General features: G+C 38.1%; 1 protein-coding gene across 3 annotated transcripts in view; it reads left to right on the top strand.

Annotated features, from left to right (window-relative positions):
- dnajc10 (DnaJ (Hsp40) homolog, subfamily C, member 10) overlaps positions 1 to 25,917 on the top strand; it is a 72,976-nt gene that overhangs the window by 19,980 nt on the left and 27,079 nt on the right. For all 3 annotated transcript variants that reach the window (XM_043693459.1, XM_043693461.1, XM_043693460.1), the window contains exons 4-18: positions 6,463 to 6,625; positions 10,536 to 10,586; positions 11,938 to 12,020; positions 12,137 to 12,268; positions 12,548 to 12,641; positions 13,210 to 13,287; positions 14,026 to 14,069; positions 15,016 to 15,147; positions 16,896 to 16,985; positions 17,081 to 17,194; positions 19,759 to 19,873; positions 20,553 to 20,680; positions 22,527 to 22,643; positions 23,602 to 23,703; positions 23,797 to 23,952. In XM_043693459.1, coding sequence (XP_043549394.1) covers positions 6,463 to 6,625; positions 10,536 to 10,586; positions 11,938 to 12,020; positions 12,137 to 12,268; positions 12,548 to 12,641; positions 13,210 to 13,287; positions 14,026 to 14,069; positions 15,016 to 15,147; positions 16,896 to 16,985; positions 17,081 to 17,194; positions 19,759 to 19,873; positions 20,553 to 20,680; positions 22,527 to 22,643; positions 23,602 to 23,703; positions 23,797 to 23,952 — 1,599 coding nt within the window. The remainder of the gene's footprint in view (positions 1 to 6,462; positions 6,626 to 10,535; positions 10,587 to 11,937; positions 12,021 to 12,136; positions 12,269 to 12,547; positions 12,642 to 13,209; positions 13,288 to 14,025; positions 14,070 to 15,015; positions 15,148 to 16,895; positions 16,986 to 17,080; positions 17,195 to 19,758; positions 19,874 to 20,552; positions 20,681 to 22,526; positions 22,644 to 23,601; positions 23,704 to 23,796; positions 23,953 to 25,917) is intronic.

Below are 25,917 nucleotides of genomic sequence, written 5' to 3'. Positions count from 1 at the left end.
ATCTAGAAGGTATGATTTAATCAGTATAGCCATATCAGGCTTTTCTGTGAGGCTCGTCTGCAGGGCAACTCTCCGAATTTTAGTACAGATCCAAAATGTTACTGATGGGCTGATTTGGGCAGGGTATGGTGCTTTACCTAGGTTGATGCTGGGTCATCTCTTCTGATTTTATTCCTTTGCAGCTTTTCTGTAGTTGTTCAGTACAACAATGCCTTAAAAGGCTTTTTGCAGGTGGAGAGAGGTAACAAAAAAAGACAAGTTTTATGAAAAAAAATCATTTTAGAGCAAAGACTTTAATAGTTAATATATTCTAAGTATCAAGGATATTGCCCACTCTCACTCATAAATGAGCAAATAAATTTTTAATTTAAAATTTGTAAAGGAATTTGTATGTGCTTGAAGGGACCATCCAGGATTGTGGATATTCAGAATTGCTTTCACACTTCTCGGTGATTTTGAAATAGTTTATACCATGCACACAAATATTGAATCTGTCATGCTAGATGAACAGAGAAGCCCTCCTCCTCGATGCACTTGCACTTTGCCAGAAGTTGTAATCCCTTATACTAAATTCCTCAGTCAGCTGAGCCTATAGTGACGGAATTTAAAAAGTGATTACAAGCCAACTGCAAGGTGGAGTTTGAGCATTAGTAATGTATGTGACTGCTCCATTACGTTAGAAGCATCCAAAAACTTTGGAAGTTTTCCAAATCTGAAATATATAATTTATTTGGCACTGCTCTCACAAGTTGCCAGAAAATATGCTAGTTTCAAAACTGGACGTTCAGAGAATAAGATCATATTGAATAAAATTATATTGAAGCATGGGTTGATGCAGTTAAGAGACCAGGGAGGTGATGCTGAGAGAAGTGCAATGAATGACCATTGTCATCTCTGGGCTAGAGGAGCACCTTTCTCAGAAGATTGCAGCTTGGGAATAGATATTGTTCAGATAAAAGCACCTCAGATCAGAACATATTAAGGGAATTTGTTTAATTCAGTGCATGGTAGGAAAGGGAAAATATTTGAAGGAAGTTGATGACTGAGGACACGCAAAGAATTTTATGGCATGTATCCCCCAACCAAACAGTGGGAGAAAGTAAAATTGTAGCCAGGATGGTAATTTGACAATGTTTAGCTTTTCTGGCAACATCAGCAAGGAAACACATTCAACAATAACTTCTATAGCTATAGAGATACTCCACGTTTTGTTTTCTCTAACCACAGATACTTTCAAAGTTAATGTTTCATGTCCAATATGGCTCCTCTTTGAAACTGCTTTTGTGTAATACTGCTAAAAGCATAAAACATCCACCATGTGTTATGTAAGATTGTTATCAAGCAAAATTTAACACCTAGTAGTGTATTGAATTATATGACAAAATAAGATGTTAATTTTGACTTAAAGGAAGCTAAAGAGGTGGAGAAGAATCTGAGTTTAGCACCTAAGCATTTGAAAATATGGCTACCAGTGATAGATTGATCTAAACTAGAGAGGATGCATAAATTGAAGTTCAGAGATCTCAAAGGGTTTTAGCTAAATGAAGTTAAGACAGGCAGGGACTTGAATACAAGGTTGAAGATTTTAAAGTTGAGGCATTGCCATACTACAAGTGTCAGTGTAAGACAGCAACTACACTGCTCAAGTATGAACAAGATCTTTTTTGTTTTGAGTTAATATACCACAGGTAGATTTTTTAGATGATCTCAAGTTTGAGGTTGACAAATAGGCAGCTGGTCAGGACCATATTGGAACAGTCATCAAGGGGTAGTGAGACCCAGGTTAAGGACAAAAGAAGGCCATCTGAGGAAGGTGTGGAGAAGGGTGATCTTTAGAGGTGAAAATAGGTAACCATTTGTGGCTATGTGATTGGAAACTCATCCTCGTCAAATATGACATGAATGTTTTGAATAGTCTGATTCAGCTTCATGTGCTAGGGCTTCAAAGTAATAACTTTGGCCTTTCTAGTTTGTATAAACCCTTTGAGATGCCAAACATAACCGTGCAGGAGCACTCACAGGTGATTCTCTGGCCAGTAATCATAGAGTCCTAGAGATGTACAGCATGGGAACAGACCCTTCGGTCCAACTCATCCATGTTAACCAGATATCCTAAATTAATCTAGACCCATTTGCCAGCATTTGGCTCATATTCCTCTAAGCCCTTCCTGTTCATATACCCATCCAGATGCTTTTTAATGTTATTGAGGTACTAGCCTCCACCACTCTTAAGTCATTTCCCAGAGAAACCATCCATTGATATGAAACACTTCTTTAAAAAGATTTTAAAATATTTCTACCAATAATTGCATGCTGATATGCCAATTCAACTTTTAAGATAAAGTGGGACCATTAAAAAGCAGTTTGAGCATTATTGAAATTAGTTAACTTCAGAGGTATATGCATTGTTTATTCTACGTTTGCATATTACCATCATTGCTATATCTGATTCTTTTCTTAGATCTGGATTTCAACCCAATGGAATGATTGTGGGCACGTGGTTGGAAGCAGATAGAGATGGCTCCAGTTCTATTTTGAGCGGTCCGCCAGGGCCCCCGTAGCAAATAACGTTACCTACTATAAAAGTCCAAATGAAGTTAGTAAAAGGATTTGAACTGGAATCCCAGGTTCCTATTGCAGAGTTCAGTTTTCGTACTGGAGACAGCCTCTGTACAGCAAGCCAGATATTCACCAACCTGGAGGGAAATCTAGCTCCTAATCTTTCAAACTAAAATATGTTGAGTCATTAGCAATATACAGGTATCTCGTGTTTTTCGAACGTTTGCTTTAAGCAATTTCACTTTCACGAAAAACCTATAATTAGTACCTGTTTTTGCGAATCTGAAGAGGATTTTCTCTTAGACAAAAAATGGCAATACTTTTTCCCATGTACACCATGCACCTTCACTTTATGACAATTTCAGCTTACGAAAGGTTTCCTGGGAACACTGTAATTTTGGATATTTGGGGCTACCTGTATTGACTGCTCAGCCACATTTTATTGAAAGGATTATGTTGATATCCTTGTGGTATTTATATCTACTGTATTTCTAAAGTTGTCCATGAAGTGCCACCATCTGCAAGCAAATATCTCTATGTATGCATGTTAGCTTGCAGCATTTAGCACAAGTATTTGTTCTGATGAATATAAATTTTTGAGTGAGAATAAAAGCAGCAACCAAGCTAAACAACATGCTGAGTTTAGAAACTGGTACATCCATCTTTGAGCACTTGCATTTCAAGAGACACTTTGCATTGAGCTTATCAGTTATTAAAAGAATCCATTCGATGTATTTGCGTAGGGGTGTTATAACTTCACAGAACTGCCTTGTACCTAATGCACGTATTAACTGCAGGATTTTACCTGCAGCTAAGTCCACACAATAGGTGCTTTTATAGAGACTTTGGGCACCATTATCAATGAGTCTGCTGTCTCCCATTCTTGGTGGAATTTGTAGAGATTCAGACATGTCTTTACAGCATTCCATCCATATCCGCGTAGTTTACAAAATATACTGTGGGAATGCTCAGCAGCAGGGCACATTAAGAGTAGACACTGAGGGACCAATCTCTCAAAGGACACACATCCACACCATCTCACTGTCCAATTCCTCTTTAGGCCAGAATCTAGACCTAGCTAGCCAACACAGCATCAGATGTCAAGCTAGCAGTTGCTGGACCATGGTATGACCTTGCTGGAGGAGTCAAAGAATCACCTAAATCGTTGAAGCCGCTGAGATTGTTCGCCAGTCAGCTCACTTCTTTCCCTTCTCCGTTAACACCTCGAGTGAGCACTGAATTAGGCAGTAGGATACATTCACCGTGCACTCTCAAAGAGGAGGCATTGAAAGGAAAAAGCACTTAATATTTTCTTTTTTTCCCTCCTATCTACCAAATATATCCAGGAATTAAAAATGAAAGTTATTGAAATTATATTTGCACATGATACAGTACATTGGACTAACAACTGTTACATGAATTGTTTGAGTGCAAGTATCAGCTGATGCTTATTGGGTTTGCTGTACAATCTATTTGGAACATGTATTCTGAAACTCACATTAAACTTTGAAATGGTTGTCTTCAAATCTTGTTTAATCTATAATCCTCCTTGCTCTCTTCAGGAAGTGCTGAGGCTACTGCATATGGCTGTCTGACAATAGCAACACATTGCTGTGGTATAGGAAACTTTTTGCACTTACTCTAAAGGACATCATAGCCCAGAAAGCAAATGTATTTATTTATATCAAGACATTTTTTTTAGTTGGTTCATGGTGGTTTACAAATGAGGAAATAAGAAGTGGAATTCTTTAAGGTGGGGTTAGAATAGTTGAAAAGGTAGGCTTTAAGTAATTTTTTAAAAACCTGGAGAGCAACTGAAAGAGTTCACAATGAAATTCATATAAGTAGGGCTGAGACTGTTGAAAAATTCAGTATTAATGGTGAGATGAAAAGAGGGGCATGGACAAAACGTCAAAGCATGGTAAGTTGAAGCTTGAAGGGTGCTTGAAACTGCACGAAGTTGCAAATTTACGATGGGGTGCAGCTATGGACAAAATTTAAATGATGTTAAATTCAGTAGGGAACACCCAAGCCCTTATTGGCAGCAATGGGATGACTGGAATTTGGTGCAGGGGAATACCTGGGAACAGCTGAATTGCAGCTAATAGAGGCTTAAAAAAACTTGGAAGACATTGAACCTTTGAATGATGTGAAATTCAAAACTGGTCAGACTGGGTGTACAGGTTTTATATGGCCAGGTTCAACTTAAAGAAATTGGCAGTTTGAATGGAATTATCAATGTAACAGTGAAGTTAATGGCAGGTGCTGATGCCACAGTTCTGGGAAAAATTGTAATTTAAAAAGGGAAAATCTCTCATCATTAACTTAATTTTCAATCTCTTATCAAGAGTTGCTAACTATAGCTTCCTGCAAAACCAGCAAAGCCTAATGATGCATTGGTTTTTAAAAAAAGGTAGTGCAGTCTGCAAGGATGCTACCATAAACTAGGATTGTCTAATCCATATCTGTTGCTGGGTGTGCACCCTCACAACTGCAGTCATTAAAACCATTCTCTTGACAGATACTTCCCTCTTTTATTTAAGTGATTAGAAACCTAGAGCAGTGCAGCACGGAAGCAGACCCTTCAGTCCAATGCGTCCAGGCCAACATTTGGCCCATATACCTATGAACTCTACCTCTTCATGTACCCATCCCAGATGTCTTTAAAATGTTGTAATTGTGCCAGCCTCCACGACTTCCTGTGTCAGCTCATTCCATACACACACCACCCTTTGCATGAAAAAGTTGCCCCTAAGGTCCCTTTTAAATTTTTCCCCTCTCACTGTAAACCTATGCCCTTGAGTTTTGGACTCTGCTATCCTGGGAAAAAGACTACCTTGTCTATTCATCCTATCTATGCCCCTCATGACCTTATAACCTTCTATAAGATCACTACTCAGCCCCCGACCCTCTAGTGAAAATAGCCCCATCCTATTCAACCCCTCGTTATAGCTTGAACCCGGCAACATAATTGTAAATCTTTTTTGAATTCTTTAAAGTTTCACAACATCCTTCCTATAAAAATAATTATATTGGAAATACATATAGAATGAAGAAATTATCCCAATATTATACACATTTAATGGGCAGGATTTTACAACATGTCATATTCACAGTAAAGAGAATTTTTTTTTTGGTCAGATTCTCCACCAGAAAACTGGTTGCTCTATAACCAAATTACAATGGAGGCAACCTTGCTTGTTACACTTCCTGTTCAGGAAGAAGCCGTCCCAAGGCAGTTTGCAGCCAATGTGATTTGCTCAGCAGATCTATCGGCCCAACTGTTTCAGGATCCAGAAATGACCCATTTCTGGGGTCACAGGCAGTCCCTGAGGAATGACTAAATACCTTGAAAGCCCTTGCTCGAAGTTGGGTTTGTGCATGGGCTGAGTTGGAAAAGGAATGGGAGTTTTGCCTCCAATGAGTAGACAGAAAAGAGAATTACAACCACACACACACACACACACACACACACACCTGAACAGTGAAAACTGACATATGAGACCATATTAATTGACCACTTAAGAACCTTTGTATGTCTAAGGTCGGGTGGACTGTCAGTCCTTTTCCCCTATACACTGTAATGTGGGAGATGTATGGGAAGGCCAATTATTTATATTTTATGAATACTCATTCCCTCTCTGGAGGGGGTCAAAAATACTGATTTTGTTTTTACTTTGTGCTTGTCACTAGAGGAAGTTAACCAGTTATTTCATCAAATATGATGATTGATTAAAATAAAAGTATTTCAATGCATGAATCTAGGATAGCTAGTCTTTTGCTATTAAATGTTTAAGCTCTCCACAACAAACATATTGAACAACGAAATTCTTAACACATTTCTCAAAATTGACCCAACATGATTGACCAATTTGAATATCTGACACCTTCTTGTTTTATCAGAATAATCCAGAAGCACATGACAACTTTTTGAAAATAAATAGAGCATACGAAGTTTTAAAAGATGAGGATCTTCGAAAAAAGTATGATAAATATGGTGAGAAAGGCCTTCAGGATCACCAGAGTGGACAGTATGAAAGTTGGAACTTCTATCGTTATGACTTTGGTAAGAGTATATGATTTTTGGCTTTCTCCGGCCTCACAGTCAATGCTGTATAAAAGTGTTTCCTGTCACACACATCTAGTAAGTTTGAACTTTATTTGCTGGCTAGAATCACTATTTAATTTAAGTCATTGTTGAATATGTGAGTACATCTGAACGTTGGTCCTATATCATTGAGCTCTGGGTAATAGAGCTGCTCTCTGTGCATCACATTCTATTGATGCCACTCTGCAACAAGCACTTTAAAACACTCAGATCTTTTATTTTTACTTTCAAAAAATATTTGGAAACTTTTTAAGAAAAATACAGAAATCGCAGAAGAAGCTAGCACACTGTTTTCCCTTGGACTTAATCCTGATACTTTTGAGTAAGCATGCAGTAGCTTTTTTTAATATCATTCATTCATTCAGGCAATGTCGCAGCCTCTGGGTTAGCATGTACTTCCCACTCCTGTTTGCCCTTGAGCTGTTGATAGTAAATTGCCTTTTTTTAGCCTCTGCAGGCCATTTGCTGTATGTAGCCTCACAATGCCATTAGAGAGTGTGTTTCAGGACCTATTGATACGAAAGGAGCGTAATGTATTTCCAAGTCAGGATGGTGAGTGGCTTGGAGAGAACTTGCAGGTGATGGTTTTCCATGTATCTGCTGCCCTTGTCCTTTTCAATGGTGGTGGTCATGGGTTTGGAAAGTGCAACTTAAGAAGCCTTGGTGATTCTCTGCAGTACATTTTTAGATAGTACTCTGCTGTGATTGAGCATTGGTGCTGAAGGGCATGTTTGTGGAGGTGGTGTTAATCTAGTGGTAATTTCTCACTGGATAATATCAGGCTGTTGAGTGTTGCTGGAGTTGCGCTCATGAAGGCAAATGAGGAATATTTCACCACACTCTCGACTTTTGCCTTGTAGATGGTGGGTAAGCTTTGAGGGTTCAGGAGGTAAGTTAGTCATGATAGGAGTCCTATATTCTGACCTGCTTTTGTAGCCACAGTATTTATGTGGCTAGTCCAGTTCAACTTCTGATCAGTAACTGAGAGTGGAGATTTAATAATGTGCTACCATTGAATGTCAACGGGCAATGGGTAGATTCTCTCTTCTGTTAGATGTGGTCATTGCTTGGCAGTTATGTATCTTGAAAATTACAACATTATAAACTTGTACACCAGTTCTGCTCAATTTACTATGAAAATATATATTGGAGCATTATGGGAGGTGCAAAATTGGTTTACAATAATTATACCAAAATAGAGAAGATTTGAGCTGTCTGAAGAAACTGAACATGTGAGAAGTCTTCTTTTTCACATATGTGAAAATGTAAGCCTTCAACTGTTACTTTGTATAAAATTCTGAACAGATTTGGTCGGATAATCCTGGAGAAAGTTTGTGAGAAGATTTGTAGCTCGGGTGCTTGTTGCTGTGGTTCTGTTCTCCGAGCTGGAAGTTTTTGTTGCAAACGTTTCGTCCCCTGTCTAGGTGACATCCTCAGTGCTTGGGAGCCTCCTGTGAAGCGCTTCTGTGGTGTTTCCTCCGGCATTTATAGTGGCCTGTCCTTGCCGCTTCCGGTTGTCAGTTTCAGCTGTCCGCTGTAGTGGCTGGTATATTGGGTCCAGGTCAATGTGTTTGTTGATGGAGTTTGTGGATGAGTGCCATGCTTCTAGGAATTCCCTGGCTGTTCTTTGTTTGGCTTGCCCTATAATGGTAGTGTTGTCCCAGTCGAATTCATGTTGCTTGTCGTCTGCGCAGACTTAGACGACAAGCAACGTGAATTCGATTGGGACAACACTACCATTATAGGGCAAGCCAAACAAAGAACAGCCAAGGAATTCCTAGAAGCATGGCACTCATCCACAAACTCCATCAACAAACACATCGACCTGGACCCAATATACTGGCCACTACAGCGGACAGCTGAAACTGACAACCGGAAGCGGCGGGGACAGGCCACTATAAATGCCGGAGGAAACACCACAGAACCGTTTCACAGGAGGCTCCCAAGCACTGAGGATGTCACCGAGACAGGGGACGAAACATTTGCAACAAAAACTTCCAACTCAGCGAACAGCACCACAGCATCCTGGAGAAAATATTTTTGCTTTTGGGGATTTGACATGAGGGCTCATCAAAGCTTCTGCCATCTCCTTTTGCCTTGCCCGTAAACTATTTCTCCTGCCATCCACTCGATCATGAACCTTTTTTTAGTTCCCTCCTCTTCTCGTTCACTCACTTGCTGAAAACATGTTGCATCATGACTTCTCTGATGAAAGAACATCAACCTGAAATATTAACTTTGGTCATGTTTTACAAATACTTCATAAACTGCTGAGATCTTCTAGCAGTTCTGGTCTCTGCTTCAGATTTCCAGAATTCCTAATATTTTGCTTTTGTATCACGATGATTTGTTTATAATCTGGAAGGAATTCAAAAGAATCCTCTTTACCCGCCATTGCTTAGAATATGCAAATGGTTACTACGTGAAGTTTTGGGTTAATTAACAGATGCATTTATAGGGAAGCCAGACAGGTTTGTGATGGCAACAAGTGAAAGGATATGCCAATATGGTTAGATGAAGTTGGCTGAGAGAACAAATGGGTGTAGCATAACCACCAGCATAAACCCATTGGGTCTAATGACTCATGCCTATACCAAACATTTTTATAGGTCTAATTTACCTTTCCCAGCCGATGGGTTTTAAGGTGGGAGCTTGCTAAATTCAGTTGGTGCTGTGCATGCCCTACACTTGCTGCTCACCAGCAATAGGGTGCGATGAAGTGGCCCACTCACCAGACCTCCGCTTCCAGCTTTTGTAGCTGGGGTGTTGGCAGGCCTGGGTGGCCCTCCTTAATAAATCCCTGGGCCAGTCGGGGGACATTCCAAGGTGTAATCATTTGTCTATATTCCTCTCTCAGCCCTAAACATTTCCAACCTGGCTCCCCATGTCTCTTGTTGGGGCTTGCCAACTTGGCCTGCCTAGACTCACCTATTATTCTCGTACTTCGTACGTACTTGTGAGCCCTTCTGCACTAAAAACAATTATTGCCATCTTGGTGCGTTGCTGATATTGGAGAGCTGACAACTTTTGTAGCTTTCTAAAATGGAACCTCCTACTACTGAGGAGCAAAATTCCTGCCTCAACCAGGACTTAATTCATAAGCAGGTAGGCATCACGCTTATGATGGGCTTCACTCCTCAGCTTTTTAACTGGGATGAGTATTGACTACAGTGTTTCATTAAATCCCGCTGTTTGTCATGTGAAACTCTAAATTTCTAATTTATTTATGTTAAATGTAACAAAAGGAATTTAACTACTGTGGTGTGCTTGCCCAGAGTTTTATCATAACAGCAAAAGTAGGCTTGCTTTCAGCAGTATTATGTATTTATATATAAAGTAGCCATAAGGCCCGAAGCCCAATTGACTGGACAGAAACCCCCTTTACCAGAGAATATTGCTTTGCTTTGCTGTAGTGTCAATTTGGATCTTGAAGATGGGTTCAAGTTGTAGTTATACTGACAGTAATGTTGCTGCAAAATGCAGTTGCTTCTCGGTGATGCAGCAGTTGTAGCATTATTGCACATTTAGTCATTTAGAATCTTAATTGCAACATAAGCATTAATTATGATCATATGAGTACAGAAATAGAAGTTTCTATTTTTTTTTAAATGTTTTTTTACCAAATAATGTTTGCAAGTTACATTTTTAACAACGTTTTCTTCATGTGGTTATTTTACTCTTGCAACAAACAGTGAAACACTTTATCTCCCTGACTTGCACATTAGCACTGAGTGTTTAGTATTCACAGTATAGTGAAATTTAGCAGTTTTCAAATTAAATGTTCTTTGATATAAGTACAGAAATAAAAACAGAATTGATTTAATGTATTTTAGTTTAAATCATACACTAATTTATTTTTCCTACTCAGGCATTTATGATGATGATGTTGAAATTATTACCTTGGATAAAGGAGACTTTGGTAAGTTTTTTTGGGGAGGGAGTTTTGGAGCTGTACCAATTCAAATTAACATCATAGTTCCAGCATTTATTTAAATTGTAACATTTGGCACTGTCATTTTTGTTAACTTTTTATCCTATTATGCAGGTGATATGAACAATTGTTTAAAAATTGGATGAGCACAATCTGTGCTTAACTTTTAAAATTGCTACTGCAGTTGAACAAAATGAATTGAGAGAGCAAGGTCCGTGCATTATCTTCACAGTGAAGCAAAATAAAGCTACAAATACTGATCTGGCACAAAATTTGAAAAATGCTGAAAACACAGCAACTGATTAGCGAAAAAAGTACCTGTGAAGAGAGCGTACAAAAGAATATTAAAGCTCCCCACTTGTTATTTCCAAACTCTAATGTAATTTTTCTCTTCACAGATGCCAACTGACCTCTTCCAGGTTTCCTAAGTTGTTTTTGAATCTTATACAAAAATTCCTTTTCTCATTTGTTTTAATTTTCACACCCTGTATGCTTTAGGATTGCACTGTAAATGCCCATTAAAAGTCTCAGATAAAGATCACTTGCCTACTAAGTTATTCTCTTAGAAACAAGAATCACACTGTTGTTCTTACAAATTAAACAAGAGTTTTCTTCCAATGTTTCTATCAGTGAATTATGAGTTGTAGTGGAAATTTTATTAATTGTGGACTCTAATTTATGGGCGACACGGTGGCACAGTGGTTAGCACTGCTGCCTCACAGCGCCAGAGACCTGGGTTCAGTTCCCGCCTCAGGCGACTGACTGTGTGGAGTTTGCACGTTCTCCCCGTGTCTGTGTGGGTTTCCTCCGGGTGCTCCGGTTTCCTCCCACAGTCCAAAGATGTACAGGTTAGGTGAATTGGCCATGCTAAATTGCCCGAAGTGTTAGGTAAGGGGTAAATGTAGGGGTCTGGGTGGGTTGCACTTCGGCGGGTCGGTGTGGACTTGTTGGGCCGAAGGCCTTGTTTCCACACTGTAATGTAATGTAATCTAATCTAATCTAATTCTCACAAATACAAAAGTTTCCTTTTAAGGACATTACTTTGTGCTGTGTTTTTTTTAAAAAAGAGCAGAAGTGACCTTGTACTCTTTTTAGCCAGGTAAAAAGATGAAAAGTGCTTTCTTCTTTTTCACCACTCCACCCGACCCCAAAAAAAACCCACCAACCAATAAAAAATGCTCCAAGGATGTATGACATCCAAAAAACTGTCCAGGCCAAAATGAATAATCATCCTTTAGCTTTTCTAGTGGGAAGTTGCGGTACATGAAATTTGACAGATATCACTGTTCACAGGTTTCCTGTGATCATTTCCAGACATGTGTTCTGTTTTTGTTAATAGATGCTGCTGTTACCTCTGGAGAATTGTGGTTTGTAAACTTCTACTTCCCTCGTTGCTCGCACTGCCATGATCTAGCTCCTACGGTATGTTTATTGCTAATTGACTTTCACCTGCTAAATCTAATTCTTTGAATCATTGCCTGAAGGTAGTCTGTTCACTAAGGATAAACACTTAACAACTTAATTATTTTTCTTTCCAGTGGCGCGAATTTGCCAAAGAGATGGATGGAGTAATCCGCATAGGAGCAGTCAACTGTGGGGATAACCGGATGTTGTGTCGTTCCAGAGGAATCACCAGCTACCCCAGTCTTTACATCTTTAAACCAGGAGGGGTAGGCTTCAAATAAGAGTCTAGACTTGTTTTTCCACAAATGATTTATTCTGTCAGGGTGTATGTGAAACATGCTGTTGTGGTCCAGTTTTAATATAAATCGTGAAACCTGCTGATCTTGAGATCTTGTGAAGTATAATTGTTCTGAAAAAATTTTATACATATTTTGCAGTATTGATTATGAACTGCACTATCTGTATTTGGAGCTCAATAACTGTATGGGCGTACTTATGTCAATTTAGACTTTGAATTGTCTAATAAAATATTTTTGTTTTTCTAGGGCGCAGTGAAATATGTCGGAGATCGATCAAAGAAAGATCTTGTCCAATTTGCTATGAAGTATGTCACAACTCGGGTGACAGAATTATGGTCAGGTAACTACTGTGCTCTTAAGATTACACACACTAAAGGTGTTAAGCTATCAAAAATGTTTACATGTAGAATTTGTTTTCATCCTAATCAATTGAGAGAAGTTGAAACCTATTGTGTGCACCTCTGCTAATTGCTCAGGTTAGTACTTCAGAGGCTAGAAACTGAATTGAATCTGAGGTTTTCTGAATAAAAGCTGCAAAGTTTTACTGGTCAAGAAATAAGACTGGCGAATTCCAGAATGAGACCCAAATCTATGCTTTTCAGGTAGAAGTAGTAGCTTAACTTAATACTAAGTCCCTAATAAGTATAACAGTTTGGACAACATATTAGAGAGTGCCAAACGTTACTGAGCATTATCTTACTACGAAAGGAGCGAGAATAATATTGGTTAAGAAAATAGTCAGGAACAATGAAACTAAATTTTGAAAGGCACTGTAAGTGTTACGTGTAGCCCAACGGATTACTCCACTGGATCACTGCAGTTACAGAATGTCACTAAATTAACAATATAATGTAATTGTGCTGCAAGATTATATGTTGCATGAACATTACTAATTTTTTTATTGCTAGGCAATTTTGCAAGTGCATTCAATACAGCGTTCTCTTCTGGAGTTGGATGGCTGGTCACTTTCTGTGCTGAAACAGGAGGTAATAACTAAGTTGGTTATGCTTGATATTTCTGGTTAGAGAATAAGATCATTTCAAATCTGATAGTTGTTAATCCTGCAAAATAAAGTTAGAAATTTTCAGTTCCTTTTTCACATTCAAGTTTTCAATTTTTTTGGACTCCCTTCAAGTCTCTCAAATATTTACTTCTGGCAATTAAGTGAGCTAAACTGCTCAGTTAAATCAAATCTTGAGATGTAAACCATTGAGCACCAACCTGATAGTGAATTTCAATCTAATTAATTAGATTCACAAATGAATAAGGGAAGCCAAATCTGATACTGAATAATTGAAGAATTGGGAAGGGCAGCTATAACAAACTGTTTTGGTGATAGACAAGTAAAGAGGCCCCTGATTAAGAATAATGGATGTAAGAATGCAATTGAGTGGTTTGAACAGCTGATTCTCAGCGAAATCATCCAGTGATGTGTGATTACAGGACATAAAATATTAAATTTGATACAGTAAATTTTTTGCATTTGTGTGATCATGACTCTTGAATTCGCCATCTGCATCAAGAATAAGTAGCAACAAAATTCAAAATCTGTGAGTAAATTTGCTATTTGTGATTTTTAACCAATATTTTCAAAGCCCTCCACACTCGCAAATTTTATTATTCATGGCGAACCTATGCAGGTAAGGAGGAATCACATAAAGTTTCTTTGTGACAAGTTGATAGAGCAACACAGGAATTTTCCATACACTGCGTTTGTTTTGCAGATTGTTTATCTTCACAGACACAGCTAAAGTTAGCCGGAATGCTGGTAAGTCTAGTATTTGTGAAATGAAAGCTTGATGTGCTGTTGTCTAAGATAAAATAATCTATTTGTAGGTTCTATACTATTGTTTTGCTTTCCCATTGACTGTCCATCCATGATTGACTCACTGAATTATTCATGCTCTAAGACTATAGTAATGATTTCAGATATCTGTGACAATATGTGCTTTAAGGTCCTTGTTGACTTAACTGTTCCCATCAGGGACAGTAATAAATTGACATTGTGTCTCAGCATTTTTTTAGCTAAAGAAAATTGACAGTTCCCACTTAAGGCTAAGTGTATGAAAATTAGGGTGAAAAACAAAATCTGATATTGCACCCAATGGTTCAAAACCTGCCAGCCCTGGTCTTTTGACACCAGCATATGAAGCATACCATGTGAGGTACTAAATCACATCTTAATAATTATCCAAGCATGGTCAGTGGCAATTAACAAGTCAGAAGTGGAGGTGAGCTATTTAATAAAACATGTTTGGAAAGAAATGGGCATCTTTTCATGTATACTTGTTAAATTCTGTTTTAGGTGGAAATGTTACCTCAACTGTCAATGTATTTTATGATTGCACTGATGGGTATTATAATTTAATTCTCCATGATTTGTAACTTCCAACTCCACTTCATGAATGTGCAACAAGATTTGATATTGCTGATATTGCTAAATATTTTAAAATCTAGAAGCAGTTGGTAGAATAGCTGGTGCAAGCATTGGAAACCTTCTATACTTAATGACAACCATTATTAGCAAACAGCTGTCTTAGCATGTGTGCTTGTTCAGTTTCCTTGTCAGTGCAATATAAAGTCATAGAATTTCTTCTTAAAAATGGGAGATGGAAGCTCTAGCGTGTTGGAAATAAATTAAGCTTTAAAATGTCAGTTCTTTGAATTTGATTTTTAAAAAAATAATTTTCAACATGACTTTGGTTCGTTCTTAGGAAGGTCTTGTTCAAGTTGGCTGGATGGATTGCACAACTCAGGTTCAACTTTGTACAGATTTAGAGAGAACCTCCAGTACTACAATTTATTTTCCACCTGGTTCGACTATAAAACAGAAAGGTGGGATTTTGGTATGTATTTGTGTATACATATATTCATAACAAGGATACATACATGTCTATGTTTGAAAGAGAATTTCTTCTGTTTGTTAAGATTTGATTGTTCATTTTTAAAAGCTGAAAACGTACAATGTGATTGCTATCTTCCTACTAGAATGCAATTAGAAGACATTGGCCCTCTAGATTCAACTAGAGAATGTGGTCTGGGCAGAAATACCAATCGCAGGAGAGAAACTGAGAACATTGCAGAGTACAATAATAGTTTTACTAATTTGAAATTGCGATGTGAACAAGCTGACTAATAATGCAGGGAGTGAGGGATATAGAGAAAGATTATAGTTATGTGGAGCTGGACTTGGAATGTGGGAGCAAAATTAGGCCATTCATCCTTTTATATCTCCATCGCCATTCGATAAGATCGTGGTTCCTCTGATTGTGGCCTGGACTCCACTTTCCTATATACCCCTTTAACCCTTAACACCTTCTTCCATCAAAAATCTATCTAACTGTGCCTTAAATTCAGTGATCCTGTATACGTGTAGAACTTGGGATGTCATCCTATTACAGAGTACTGTTGGTAGATACAAATACAATAAGGATTTGGGAATGCATCCTCCAGGAATTCTAGATGTAGGAATGTGGGAGCGAGCAATGAAAGTATTGCAGGATATTTGCTACCTAAGACTGGATAAGTTTGGATGAAACAGGTGTGCGTAATTCCATCCATTCATCTGCAAAGTGAAGTAAAGGTGTTGGCAAAGTGATCGACTGTCAAAAGGCTGCTGACTGCTTAAGAAGAATAAAGAAGGATAATGCAAAGCTAGAGGGGATGTTGCTTATGGCTTAATTAGGGCAGTTTCAGGCTGAGGCAAGTTTCCTACCTGATTGGAAGTACAGATTTGAAGGAAAGATGGAAATTGATTTCCAACATGTTCAAGAACTTCAAAGGAGTTAGTGATGGGGCTATAGGTTACAAGGACAGAGAATTTATTGTGTACCTTAAGTTCTGTTTTTTTTTAACCTTTACATCTGTAAAGACAGAGATGGAATGAAAAGGAGTCATATTCTTCTAGGATTATATAGGTTCTGCTGAATTGTCCTGCTTTCTCTTATCTAACCTGTGAAACCATCAAAATTCTGACACTTTATTGCAATTTGAGCATTTTTTAAGATGGCAGTAGCTGGTTGAGCAACATTCGGCTGCCCATTTTTGAAACTTCCTAACTTGAATACCTCTACTTACATCAGGCATGTAAATCCTGCTGTTAGACTAATTGCTTTGTTTATTCTCTATTGTTTTCTCTTTCGCGCTCTCTACTTTCTGTCACGCTCTCGCTCTCTCTGTGCCAAGAGATCTTCCTAATGTTGTACGCTCCTGCGGTATGTTTGGATAATTTTAGATGAAACCTGATAAATGACAGAGGGATGCACATGCTGCAGAAATACCTGACATTATGCTGTTTGCCTTTTGCAGATTAATTTCAGCATTTTCACATATGTGTTCAGCATGTAGTTTAATCAGAGTTTGCTAACCTAGATGTATGTATTTTGAAGAATAACGCTGGCAACTGTAACATAGAGGCAGTGGGATTCGGTTAACTTGGTTAGATGACTATAATGTCAATGGTTCCACCTTGCTATGCCTCACATTTTCAGAGACGTTTGGCAAATTACATTAATAAAGAATTATGTTTCTATCTTACATCTTGTGTGTAAACGGTTTTCAAGAAATCCTCTGCCTGTTTTGTTTCTTTCCGCAGTTCCTAAATAGCCTGGATACTAGAGAAATTTATGTTGAGGTTATGCAATATTTACCAGATCTGGAAAAGCTCACTGAAGATTCATTCCAGGTATGGCCAGATGAAAATTAGAATAATATTGGAACACAAATGTACTTGTAGCAAAAAAAAAGCAATAAAAATAACTTCAACCACTTCTTTTCTAGAAAAAGTTAACACACCATCGTTGGCTGGTTTTCTTTAAGTTTGGTGACACAGTAGAGCCTGGTGATTATGAATTCAAAAAAGCTAAAGTTCTTCTACAAAATGACAATATCCAGGTATAATTGCTTAAGTGTGTTAAATTATTTAATGTATGATCATGCTTCTTTTGTCTGGTGATGCTGTGCGTTAGTTTGTAGCTAAGCTGTATAAATTAGTAAGGTTGCATGTTTAGTTCCTGATCTGCAGGGAGTTTCTTGATTGCAGTTGACATGGCAGCTGGAGTATTATAATTGGCTTCAGCATTCCTGAGTTAGCGATGATAAAATTATCTTGTCTTCTAGTAATCTCTTTACATGACCCTTACATGGGCAGAGTCTAGGAGCATGCTTGGTTATGACATTGTATGCAATTCAAAAAGCTGCCAGCTGCCAACTGTCCATCTTCATGAATGAAAAGAAGAAAAGTATATATGGTAAGATAACTTAAATTGTAGGGGGCCTACAAAGCTCTGTTAATTGAGTTTCATGATTGCCAAAGAAGTGTCTATAACCTGATTTTGTTTTTAAATACATTCATGAGATGTGGGCATCCCTTTCTGCCTAGTATTTATTATTCATCCCTATCCAGCAGGCAGTAGAGTGAACCACATTTATGTGGGTCTGGAGTCACATGAAGGTCAGACCAGGTAACGTCAGCAATTTCCTTCCCTGAAGGACATGAGTGAACCAGGTGGTTTTGTTTTGATAATCAGTTCGGTTTCACGGACATCATTAAACTCTCCAGTTCAGATTTTTATTGAATTCACAATCCATTGATTCTCACACGTGTCCCCAAAATAGTACTCTCTGGAGTAATAATTTAGCTAAAACCACGAAGCATCAGCTCCCTGTTGATTTACCTACGAATATGCTCTATCAAAAAATAAAATACTCTCTTTTTAAATTTATTCACACATTACAGTGGTAAGACCTTGTACAGTAAAATAAGTTAAACATGTTGGGACTTAGCTCTGGAAAAACTTAGCACATTCAGCAGGAAAAGATTTATCTTCTGATAAGTGTGATACAGTCTGATATGTTGTCAATGTAATTTAAAATGTTTTCATGCTGCCATATGAAATCTTAGAGCATCTCAATACCTTTTGTAACTTCAGCTAGAGAGTGTGTGGAAATCCATTGAGCTCCTTAGTTAAAGAATACATTTATGACTTGTCTGTCAGTTCTGTTGACCATTGTCTTCTACCTCAGCATAGGTTTTCATGATTGCCTCTGGAATTTCCATGCGGGCCTGTCACAGGCATGTAAAAAGAACCTGGTCATTTGGCTGGTGGGTCTCACCCAGTCCTCCCATGTGTACCTGTATTGCATATTGTGCACTTGTAGCCTGTTTGAACTCAACATTGTAGAACAATTTGGAATATCCACACTTTCTTCATCATGAACATGGCCTTTAAAACAATAATCTTGCTTCATTGACCTTGACAACCTGAGACATCATCTGGCATGAGTCATGGTTTTAGTTTCCTGACTATCCCCTGTTCCATTTGCTAGAGTTTGACCATAATTGACTACAAAAATGGCACCTGTCATTTTTCATAGCGGTTATAGGCATTGCATCCTCCCTGTGTGGAAGATAAAGTTGTGCCTTGCCTTGTTTTGAATTGCTCAGTCACCAATCTCTGGAAGTGAACACCTTTCATCCCAGCCTTCTTGCTTGAGCTGACTTTAATCATGTTAGCAAAACTTCTCCAATGTTTGGATAGGTAGCCATACTGATCCTCTTCTTGCTGAAGTGAATGCTTGCTTGTCAAACTGTTCCAAGATGTCAGCCACAATGGTTGACAATGATGGTAGAATCTCTGACTCCTTAACGATGTCTGTTTTTCCATTTACTCTATCAAGTTTACTTTGTCAACAACAATTTTAGCTTTCTCAAAGTTTGAATGTTGTTTCAGATATTTTAATGTTGAATGATGACTTTTCTGTGATTCAAAAGTCCTCTAGGATATTGCTACTCCACTGTGTGTGAATAGAATGTCAGGCATTGTTTCTACAATTCTATCTAGTGACCTAATGGAAGTACAGGTTGTTCTGCTATAACACAGTTCTCGAACACAAATTTGCCATACCACAATTGACAAATTAGGGACAATACTTCTAAAGCGGGAACTTTTAAAACTTATGTTGGCTGTAACGTGATTACATCACCAACACTTTAAGCGCTGTTTGTAGAGCATGTTTTTTTAATAATGTGGGGTTGCACAGGAACGTAACCATTGTGTTATAGAAGAGCTTGCTGTATGTTAGTTAAGAATAAGATTAAACTTGTCAGGTACGCCTGCAGACAAAGAGCAAGCAACAGTTATGACACAGAGTGCGGTATCAGATGACAATCAATTGCTGAACCTTTTCACAGCAAAGAGTCAACACCTTCAAGAAAACAGCAGGAGAGGAAAGTTAGTGTTGTTGACTGCATGCATATGGAGTTGATGTTGCCACAGAGGAACTTTCATCTGCCTCTTTGCCTGAAAATTGATAACATAATAACCTTTAATTCTATTAATTTTTAAATTGACTGTAAGATGGATATTCATATGATTTGTTCAAATGACACAAGCCAAGTTCAATAAGATTCCTAAAATTGTCAAAGTTCTTTAACATAAATGCTAATGTTTTTCCAGGTTGGAATGTTTGACTGCAATGAAGGATCACGTATCTGCAAGAGCCTTTATATTCGCCAACCTTCTGTTGTAATATTCAAAGGCAGTGGAACAAAAGCCTTTGAGATACATCACGGTAAGAGCTCTTATCTTGAGTTACCCTGGCATTATGAAGACAAAATGTTTTCGATATCTTGGCTGTTCATTTTTTTTTTTGTTTGGGCGCATTACTTGTAGAAGACAGTTCCCTCAGTAAGTTTTGACTGGCCACAGGAAGAGGTTACCAAATGTGCTGTTTGTTGATCTGCATTGTGTCAGTTTGGTATAATGTTACTGCATCTACCTCTATATCTAAAAGTTGAGAAATGAAACTCCACTCGAAGGCCTCAGAATATAATACAGACTAACACATCAGTGCCATGTTGCCAGTCGTTCTGTCTTCCAGGTTAGAAATTTAGTAAAGACCCTATCTGTTGTTTTACAAGGATGTCAAAAGTAGATGCCAAAGAATCTTTGCCACATTTTGAAGACAGTTTAGAGCTTTCTAGTTATGCTGTCCAACAATTATCTGTCAACCAATTCCATCAAAAAATCTGCAGAATAACATTAACTAAATTTGCGATTTGTTATTGGTTGTAGATTTTTAATGCCCTGATGCAGTGTAAATAAATTTGTACATTTTCTGTTCATATAGATCTCCTAGAAATGAATCCTTTACCTAGAATGTCCTCTCTCCCCTTTATTGAATATGCGATGTGAAATTGTATTAAAGTTTATGTTCCATTCCAGTTTCATGATGTACTTTAAACTTAAAGGTAAGAAGGTTCTCTATGACGTTGTGTCCTTTGCAAGAGAGAGCATCAATGCACCTGTTATCACACTTAGTCCGAAGAATTTTCCAAAGAACAACAGGGAACCATGGCTTGTGGATTTCTTTGCACCAGTAAGTTCTTTCTTGAAACCTGTTAAAATATGGAAAATAAAATTATTTTAAAATGCTGGACTAACATATGCTTTCACCAATGCTTGTAGCATTATGGTGCAATCCAACTTTCCCATATATTCATTAAAAGAGCTCATAACAGCAGTCTGATTTTTGACTGATTTTACCATAATTTGTAGCTTTGTTAGCATTAGTACAATGTCATGCCTGTAAACTGATGTACCACTCCAAATTAGAACTTAGCAACATGAGGGCTGGCAGTATAAGGTGAACCAAACTAGGGGGAAGTGAGGACTGCAGATGCTGGAGATCCGAGTCGAGAGTGTCGTGCTGGAAAAGCACGGCAGGTCAAGCAGCATTCAAAGAGCAGGAGAATCGATGTTTTGGGCATAAGCTCTTCATCAGGGAATTCCTGATGAAGGGCTTTTGCCTGAAATGTCGATTCTCCTGCTCCTCGGATGCTGCCTGACCTGCTGTGCTTTTCCAGCACTACACTCTCAAATGTAAGGTAAATACACCATACAGTTTAAGTGCAATGGTATCTTTTACTGGTGTTTTAACGCATTATTTGAATTTTCCCAACCTTTGAATAATGTAGGCAAAAGCATAGCAGGTGGGAAATTGACAACAAAAAAACGGCTTGTGGATGTCACAAGTGGCAACTTCAAACAGGTTGACAAGGCCTCCTCTGGCAGTCCTGTATTTCATAGCTAGACTGGTGTTTAATCTTCTTTTGCTGCATACTAACAGTGAATACTTCAATAACCAATTGCCAGGGGTCAATGCATTAGAAAGTGATATTGATCAAACCTTCTGAATGTGTCCATTTATCAGGATCGGTATGCTTGCGCATTATAGTTCAATACCAGATTTTGAGGGAAACTAATGGATGAAATAACTGCCCTGTTGTCCCATAGTCCTGAATTTTAGCCCAGTCCCAACTGAACACAAATAATGGAATAAGTTCTACCATGAGCAACAAATCAGAACTGTCTCCATGTCCCAATCTTCCTCTTTCTGGAAGCCCACTTGCTGGCTTAATTTTATCAGAGATGCCCAATTAATAGGTCATCATTGTATTTGTAGTTCAGTTAAGAATGGTGGATTCATTGTTGGGTTTGGGAAAGATGGTTAGTATGCCAACTGAGCAGGGGAGCGAGCAGCCTCCACTCTGAAAGCTGTAGATTGCTGATCTGAATGGACCAAGAGAGGGCAGCACCAGATGGAAGTGCAATGATAATGATCCAATTGTTATGGTCGAATCATGGGATGGGATCCTCATGATTTTTGTCAGAATTGTGGTGTATTCAAGAAAATCTTAGTAGTTACAGCAGTACTTGCCTTGACTACATGACCAATGCTGCCAGATTCATTGCCATTAGCCACTAAGATCCTGCCTCCAGCAAATGTATTGGGAGCATTTTGTAGATTTCCCACCTCCCCAACTCGAAAGTCCTCTCCATGAGGCTGGAAAAATTGTACCCATAATCAGTCTAACTTGCAGTGAGTATCCCATTAAAATAGATTTAGGCTATCAGAGTTTCCATCAATTTTGCTTTGACTAAGTCCATTCCAAAGCCAATACGATATCCTGTCTGTCAGTTATTTACATGAGAGAAATTTTTGCATTTGCCTACTGTGATTTTGCTAAGGAAATTCATTAAAGATTCACGAGAGGTATATTGACAAATCACAAATATCTTAATTAATCTTAATGGGTTTCTTCTGTATCTGTTGTATGTAAGAGATTCTAATAAATTATGCAGTGAAATAAGATACTTCTCATTGTTGCATATTAATGTTATCTGTGCCTGAAAACTAGAATGCGTGTTTTCATCACTTTCAGTGGTGTCCTCCCTGTCGTGCCCTTTTGCCTGAACTGCGTAAAGCTTCGAAACAATTAGTTGGTCAGCTTAAGTTTGGAACGTTAGATTGTACAATCCATGAGAGTTTATGCAGCACCGTGAGTATGAACTTTATTCATAGTATTGTTTAATAATAAGCTTAAATAATAAGTTTGATAAATGCTTCAGAATTATACATTTGAATGACTTTAAAATACTGAAGCTGACCCTATGTCTGTGAGCGATGTTGCCAAGTTAACAAGGGAGGAAAGGTCAGATTTTTGATGGAGTCTAATATAACTGTGCAGAAGGGAATATCATTGCTAAGTTGGTTTCGCTCTGATTTTAAAACAAGTGAGGGCAACTTCACTGAACTGTGTAATGTTGGGGTAGGGATTGAAAGAGGGTGATGAGTTCAAGGAGGATGAGGAGAGATAATACACAAGATTGTCAGAGAATGTCATTTTTGATTAGATTAGCCTCTCTGCAGTAGGAAAACCTTAAAGCCAATTGAAGAAATTCATAAATATTGCTGCAGGAATGCTGGGCATAGATCATGGGATAACATATTTTAGGACTTTGGAGAGGAAAGGCAGGTGAGAGATGATGAAATTCTTTAAAGCAAGAGGGGACGGGGTGAGTATTCTTATTAGATAGAGAATGCTGGAAGTTTTTAAAAAAGTAAAACCATTAGAGTCAGCTGTTGTTGTTGTCACCATAGTCTTATCAGGCCGTAGGGGCTGCTCTGTTATTAGAGAACCAACTAGTGGTTATTTAACCTTGAGAGCCACCAGATCTCAGGCGAGGGAAGAGGTTGAGAAGGAGAGTCCTTCATGGTAACCTCAAACCAGTGATGAGAATTGAACCCATGCTGTTGACATCACACTGCTTTGAAAACCAATGATCCAGCAGTATAATGAGAATGAGATGGGTCTTATGGACAAGATGACCTTGACGAAGCTGCTGGGACAATGTGGAAGAGCGACAGCTGTTTTAGGGGAGCAGGTACAGAGGGGAGGTTTGGCTTGATGACCAGTATTATGTTGAAGATTATTAATTCTCCTATTGTTGTTCAAGCACGGTATCCAAGCTTATCCAACAACACTAATATTCAACCAATCAAATGTTCATGAATATGAAGGCCATCATACAGCTGATGAACTTCTGGAGTTTATTCAGGTAAAACATTTTTTATACAACGGTGATTTGCTTTAATAATTATTTTAATTTTGCCATTGATTTAATTGATTATTTTATTTACTGTTTGATTAGGATCTCATAAATCCCTCAGTAATTGCACTGACACCAGAGAATTTTGAAGGATTAGTTAGAAGGAGAGCCCAAGATGAAATTTGGATGGTCGATTTTTATGCTCCATGGTGTGGCCCATGCCAAGCTTTAATGCCAGAATGGAAGAGAATGGCCAGGGTAATAAAAATATTTTCTTTTAGCAACTGCCAGAAAGATTACTTCATAATGCTATGATCTGATTTTTGGTTCAACTGAGGAATACTGGTGAAAGTTTTCACTTCAAACAAAAACAAAAATTGCTGATGAAACAAAGTAGGTCTGGCAGCATTTGTGGGAAGAAAGGCAGAGTTAACATTTTTCAGTCTGGTGATTTCATTAGAAAACAACAAAATGATTATTACTTGCATTTGTTTACTACCTAATAAATATTATAAACTGAATTGAAACATATTAGAAAATTATTTACTCAATTGAAAACTGATTTAAACATTATTGCATGCTTATATTGGAATTGTATTGACAACCAATGGGAGTGGTAGAATGTAGTTTCATGATGAAATCTAAATTTAACCTGGACATGTTTATCTGGACCACATTGACTACTCCTTTAGTCAAAAAAGACTACAGCCAGTTCAGGTCAACTCAGAGGCCCTTTTAAAAATGGAGAACAAGACCTGATTTCGAGAGACCAGCACCCATTCCTCCTCCTGCCGAATTTCCAGTTTAAGGTATGGGTGTGAGCATTCCCATTCTTGCCTTTTGGTGTGGGCAGTTCAATATGGGTGGAGTTAAGGCCCTTTCTATTACTGTATGTGGTTCACAGCATCTTGGCTTGAATCCTGGGGGTCCCAAGTGGACAACCAAAACAAAACCAATCACCTTCTCCTAGAATTCTTTCATTAACATATATTAACGGTACGGTGAAATATGAAAATAAAATGTTATTTCATTTTCAATGCTTATGTGCTGTTAGTGTTAATTTGATTTTTTTTAGTGTAATTATGGATTATCATCTTTTTCTGATGAACATAAGTTGAGCATTATGTTTATCAATGTTCCAAAAATTATTTTTTTAAGTTGTGGGAATATGTCTGCTTTCATTTAGAGATAAAAAGACAACTGCTTCCAAATTACATGACTGAAAGACAATCTGGTGTAGGTTGGAATGAGAAACATAGCTGACTACATTTGCAGTTTTGGTAGCCTCCATTGTGTTAGTTTGGAAGGATTTGTTCTGGTAGCTAGGGTTTTTATAAATGTGTAGCCAAGTTCCAAGAGCTACATAAACATTTAACTCAATAGAGGGCATGTAGAAATTTTGACAGGTTCATCAGTCTATAGTTCTCTGGCTTTTCCTTATCATCTTTCTTTAAATAATGGCACCACGCTAGCCACCCTGCAGTAATCTGCGACCTCAGCTCTGGCTATCAATGACACAAATATCTCAACAAGGACGCCAAGCAATCTTTTCCCTAGATTCCTACAAAGTTCTGAGAAACACTTGATCTAGTTCCAGGGATTTATCTATCTTTTATATGTTTTAAGATCTCTAGCACCACTTCTTCTATAATTTGGAAGCTTTTCAAGACATCACTATTGATTTCCCAAGTTCCCTAGCTTCCATGTCCTTCGTTACAGTAAATACTGGTGTGACATATTTGTTTAGTGTCTCACCCATCTCCTATGGTTCCATACACAGACCGTACCGTTAATCTTTAAGAGGCGCTTTTTTCTCTCTCTAGTTACTCCTTTGCCCTAAATGTGTTTCTAGAATCTCTTTGGATTCTCCTTAACTCTATAACATTAGATAAATGTGAAGTGTTGCATTTTGGTAAGGCAAACTAGGGCAGGACTTATACAGTTAATGGTAGGGCCCTGGTGAATGTTGGCGAACAATGGGACTTAGGATGAAGGTGCATATTTCCTTGAAAGTGGAGTCACAGGTAAATAGGATGGTGAAAAAGGTGTCTGGCATGTTTGGCTTTATTGATCATGCATTGAGGATTTGGGATGTCATGTTGCAGCTGTTTAGGACATTGTTGAGGTCACTTTTAGAATATTGCCAATTCTTGTTTCCCTGCTAACAGAAAGATGTTGTGAAACTTGAAAGGGTTCAGAAAAGATTTACAAGGATGTTTCCAG

Source organism: Chiloscyllium plagiosum, chromosome 7 (genome assembly GCF_004010195.1).
Source record: "Chiloscyllium plagiosum isolate BGI_BamShark_2017 chromosome 7, ASM401019v2, whole genome shotgun sequence".
NCBI lineage: Eukaryota > Metazoa > Chordata > Chondrichthyes > Orectolobiformes > Hemiscylliidae > Chiloscyllium > Chiloscyllium plagiosum.
This window is presented reverse-complemented; position numbering and strand designations above follow the sequence as displayed.